At 68.3% G+C, this 4,954-nt stretch overlaps 1 protein-coding gene across 1 annotated transcript in view; it reads right to left on the reverse strand.

Moving 5' to 3' along the window:
* LOC112119041 (heat shock cognate 71 kDa protein-like) overlaps positions 1 to 4,954 on the reverse strand; it is a 12,187-nt gene that overhangs the window by 3,104 nt on the left and 4,129 nt on the right. The window contains exons 3-7 of the mRNA XM_026659650.2: positions 4,308 to 4,513; positions 3,432 to 3,584; positions 2,259 to 2,814; positions 961 to 1,163; positions 184 to 382 (exon numbers count right to left, since the gene is read on the reverse strand). Of these exons, the coding sequence (XP_026515435.1) occupies positions 184 to 382; positions 961 to 1,163; positions 2,259 to 2,814; positions 3,432 to 3,584; positions 4,308 to 4,513 (1,317 nt within the window). The remainder of the gene's footprint in view (positions 1 to 183; positions 383 to 960; positions 1,164 to 2,258; positions 2,815 to 3,431; positions 3,585 to 4,307; positions 4,514 to 4,954) is intronic.

Genomic DNA, 4,954 nt, shown 5'->3' on the forward strand with positions numbered 1-4,954 from the left:
GGGTTCTCTCCCTGGCTCAGGAAGGGGAGTGGGGGCTGGGAGCCAGGACTCCTGGGTTCTCTCCCTGGCTCAGGGGTCTAGTGGGTTAGGGCAGGGTTGGGCGCCGGACGCCTGGGTTCTCTCCCTGGCTCAGGGGTCTAGTGGGTTAGAGCAGGGCTGGGGGCCGGGCGCCTGGGTTCTCACCCTTGTCGTTGGTGATGGTGATTTTGTTCTCCTTGCCCGTGCTCTTGTCCACGGCTGAGACGTTGAGGATGCCATTGGCATCGATGTCGAAGGTCACCTCGATCTGGGGCACCCCCCGGGGGGCGGGCGGGATGCCCGTCAGCTCAAACTTTCCCAGCAGGTTGTTGTCTTTGGTCATGGCCCGCTCGCCCTCGAAGACCTGCGGCGGGCGCCAGGCAGGGGGTTAGGAGGGAACCGGCCGCACCAGCCTGCGGACGGGCATGGGGTCCCACCCCCCCGGTCATGCCCAGCCCTGCTCCCCACTGCCCAGTCAGACACCCCCTCCCCCGAGCTTCCCTCCTTGTTGGGGGGCTCATCTCTGGGCACTTGCTGCTCTCTGCACCCCTGCCCCAGCCACCCTCCTGGTGATGCCCCACAGCTTGGCAATGCCCCCCCCCAGCTGCGGTGCCCCATGCCCATCCCCCCCCCCCCCCAACTGTGTGTCCCCTGGTCTGCAACCTTCCCCATGTCTCCTAGGCTCCCCCAAACCACACAGCCGTCTTGCTGCACCCCCATGTGCTTTATTCCCTCCCCACACACCTGGGTGAGCCCCCCCCTGCTCTCTGCACCCCCCTAAAGAGCCCCCCCAAATCTGCACCCCCTCCTGGCCTGCATCCCTCAGCTCTGTGCCCACCCCCTCCTTGCTTGGCACTACCCTCCAGGAGCTCTCCGTCCCCCCTCCCCCCATGCCCAGCAGCCTGCCCCCCCGCTCAGCCCCCCCCGGCCCGTCCCCCCCACCTGGATCAGCACGCCGGGCTGGTTGTCGGAGTAGGTGGTGAACGTCTGGGTCTGCTTGGTGGGGATGGTCGTGTTGCGTTTGATCAGGGCCGTCATGACGCCGCCGGCCGTCTCGATGCCCAGGGACAGGGGCGTCACGTCGAGCAGCAGCAGGTCCTGCACGTTCTCCGACTTGTCGCCCGACAGGATGGCCGCCTGGACCGCTGGGGGGCGGGGGGAACGGGGGGGGGTCAGCGAGGCACCGGGGTCCCCCCAGCCCGGGCCCAGGATCGGATCCGCCACTGGAGGGCATCATATAGGCACCCACTAATGGCTCATTTGCATAATTTATGCCAAGGGGGGGCTCATTCAGAGATGTGCCTGGGACCCCGTTTGCACGGCATAACCCCAATCTCTGCATGGGGGGGGGACTTCTCCAGAGCCAGCCCCCGTGTCATGTCCCTGCCCTGGACAGCATCACCCCATCGCCTCCAGCCCCCCACCGTCTGCCCCCTTACCCCGGCACGCCCCCCCCCCCACGCCCCCTACTGTCCACCTCCCCATCTGCCCCGGCCCCATCACTGCCCCTTCACTCCCCCACCCCAAACCTGCCCCATCTACCCCCATCTGACCTACCCTCCAGTGCCCCTCCCCTCAGCTGCCCCACCTACCCCATCACTGCCCCTCCAAGCCCCGTCCCCCACACCTCACCTACCCCCATCAACCTGACCTTCCCCCCACCCTTCCGAGCCCCCCAGCACACCCCGTCTATTCATCATTGCCCCTCCAAGCCTTCCCCCATGCCCCTCATTTACCCCCGTCTGACCCTCCCCCACCGCCCCTGAGCCCCCATCCACTCCTCTCTGTCCCTCCCCGCACTGCTCCCTCCCCCCCCCCGCCCCATCATTGCTCCTCCAAATCTTCCCCCATGTCCCTCATTTACCCTCGTCTGACCCTCCCCCACCGCCCTGGAGCCCCCATCCACTCCTCTCTGACCCTCCCCCACTGCTCCACCCCCTTCCCCTCCCCTCATCACTGCTCCTCCAAGCTCCCTGCCGTGCCCCATCCATCGCCCTGCCCCCCGGCCCCTCCCCCATCGCCCCGCCCGGCCCCTCCCCACATCCATCGCCCTGCCCCCCGGCCCCTCCTCCATCACCTGGCCCCTCCCCCATCGCCCCGCCCGGCCCCTCCCCCATCCATCGCCCTGCCCCCCAGCCCCTCCCCCATCGCCCTGCCCCCGCCCCTCCCCAACCATTGCCCCACCCCTCCCCCTCCATCGCCCCGCCCCTCCCCCTCCGTCGCGTCGCCCCGCCCCTCACCGGCGCCGTAGGCCACGGCCTCGTCGGGGTTGATGCTCTTGTTGAGCTCCCGCCCGTTGAAGAAATCCTGCAGCAGCTTCTGGATCTTGGGGATGCGGGTGGAGCCGCCGACCAGCACCACGTCGTGCACCTGGGCCTTGTCCAGCTTGGCGTCCCGCAGGGCCTTCTCCACGGGCTCCAGCGTGCCGCGGAAGAGGTCGGCGTTGAGCTCCTCGAAGCGGGCCCGGGTGATGGCCGTGTAGAAGTCCACGCCCTCGTAGAGCGAGTCGATCTCCACCGAGGCCTGGGTAGAGGAGCTGAGGGTGCGCTTGGCCCGCTCGCAGGCCGTCCGCAGGCGCCGCACCGCCCGCTTGCTGCCCGTCAAGTCCCGCTTGTGCTTCCGCTTGAACTCCGCCACCAGGTGGTTGACCATGCGGTTGTCGAAGTCCTCGCCCCCCAGGTGGGTGTCGCCCGCCGTGGACTTCACCTCGAAGATCCCGTCCTCGATGGTCAGGATGGAGACGTCGAAGGTGCCCCCGCCCAGGTCGAAGATCAGCACGTTGCGTTCCCCGCCCACCTGCGGGGGGGCGGGGGAGATGGAGCATGCCGGGGGGGGGGGCAGGGACCCCCGGGTGTCCCCCCCACTCGGATCCCATTCCCAATCCCCACCCCGAGCTAGCCAGCCAGTCTCCACACTGCAAAGTGCCCAGGGCCCCCAGAGCCCGTTCCCCACAGGGACGGGGCCCCCTGGATCCCATCCCCCCCTGAGCCAGCTAGCCCCTCACCCCCAGAGGGGCAGCCCCCCAGCCCTCTTCCCTGTTCCCCCAAGCCAGCCAGTCCCCCCTTCCCCACGCTTACAGAGGGTGGGCCCCCTATCCCATCCTCTCCCCGCACACCCTGGGGCCAGCCAGTCCCAGATCGGCACCGTCTAGAGGCCAGGGCAGGGCCCATATCCCATCGCTCTGCCCCCCACCCCCACCATGGGGCCAGCCAGACCGCAATCGGTGCCCTCTAGAGGCCGGGGCAGGGCCCCCATATCCCATCCCCCCACACCCTGGGGCCAGCCAGTCCCAGATGGGCGCCCCCAGAGGCCGGGGCAGGGCCCTCATATCCTATCCCCCCACACCCTGGGGCCAGCCAGTCCCGGATGGGCGCCCCCAGAGGTCGGGGCAGGGCCCCCCGTTCCCTGCTCACCTTCTTGTCCAGCCCGTAGGCGATGGCGGCGGCCGTGGGCTCGTTGATGATGCGCAGGACGTTCAGCCCGGCGATGGTGCCGGCGTCCTTGGTGGCCTGGCGCTGGGAGTCGTTGAAATAGGCCGGCACGGTGATGACCGCGTTGGTGACCGTCTGCGGGGGGGATGGACGGGTCAGTGGAGGATGGGGCTGCCTCCCCCCCAAAAGGAGGGTGCGTGTGGGGGAAACAGGACCTAGGGAAAGCTCCCTTCGCATCCCTTCTGCCCCAGAGGGTAATGATCTACTACTGCCGCCGGCTATCGGAGCGCCTCCTCCAGCCCACGGCGGGCGCTCTGGTGCCGAAGGTTCAAACCCTGCCAGAGGCTCATTGAGTGGGGGCCTCAGGACAGGCCGGAGCGGTGGGGTCCCCAGGGGCGCAGGAGCCCCAGCTGTGGGGCCCAGTCCAGGCATTGAGTTAACCGGTTAGCAGGCCTCAGCATATGGACACTGGGTGCTTAGGAGGCTGCTCCCTGCAGGAGGGGGAAGGAAGCTGCTCTAACCCACTAGACGCCCCCCAGAGCCGGGGACAGAACCCAGGAGTACTGGCTCCCAGCCCCTCTCCCCCCCCGCCCCACTCCCTGCCCCAGCTTCCAAAGTAGGGTCCAGCATGGCCCATGCCCCCAGGTCTTACCTGGCGCTGCCCCCAGGCCTCTTGGCCCCACCCCCAAGGCATGCCCCACCCCCACGGCCTCTTGGGTCCACCCCACCCTCAAGGCATGCCCTGCCCCCATACCTCTTGGCCCCACCCCCAAGGCATGCCCCACCCTGAGGCCTCTTGGCCCCACCCCCAGGCATGCCCCGCCCCCAGGCCTCTTGGCCCCACCCCCCAGCCCTCACCTTGCCCAGGTAGGCCTCAGCGATCTCCTTCATCTTGGTGAGCACCATGGAGGAGATCTCCTCGGCGTAGAAGGTCTTGGTCTCACCCTTGTACTCCACCTGCACCTTGGGCCGGCCCCCGTCGTTGATCACCTGGAAGGGCCAGTGCTTCATGTCCGACTGCACCACCGGGTCGTCGTAGCGCCGGCCAATCAGGCGCTTGGCATCTGGCCGGGGGGGGGGGAGCGGATAGAGGGGTGGGGGTCAATGGGAGACAGAGACAAGGAATCCCGAGGGGCTCCAGCCTCCACACCCTCTCCCCAGATCAGAGACCCCCCCCGCTCTCTCAGGGGTCAAGCTACCCCTCTGCCCCCTTCCCCTAGGGATCTGGGGCCCCTCGGTGGTCCCCCCAAGGGGCTCCTTGCTCCTCCCTAAAGATAGCATCCCCCACCCACTCCCTGCCAAGGGGTTTCTGCAAAGGGACCCCTGTCCTGCCTGGATGAGAACCCACCAACTTGATTCACACAGGGATCAGACTGTCCTTGGCCACCAGACCAGAGGGGAAAAGATCCAGATCCCTTTCCCCATCACCCGAGCCAGCCAGTCCCCGCCTTGGGGCCTGATCGGAGCCAGCGCCCCCTAGAGGGGAAAGGCCCCATGCCCCATTC

The sequence above is a fragment of the Terrapene carolina genome, unplaced genomic scaffold, assembly GCF_002925995.2.
Source record: "Terrapene carolina triunguis isolate 2854851 unplaced genomic scaffold, T_m_triunguis-2.0 Scaffold647, whole genome shotgun sequence".
In the NCBI taxonomy this organism is placed as follows: Eukaryota; Metazoa; Chordata; order Testudines; family Emydidae; genus Terrapene; species Terrapene triunguis.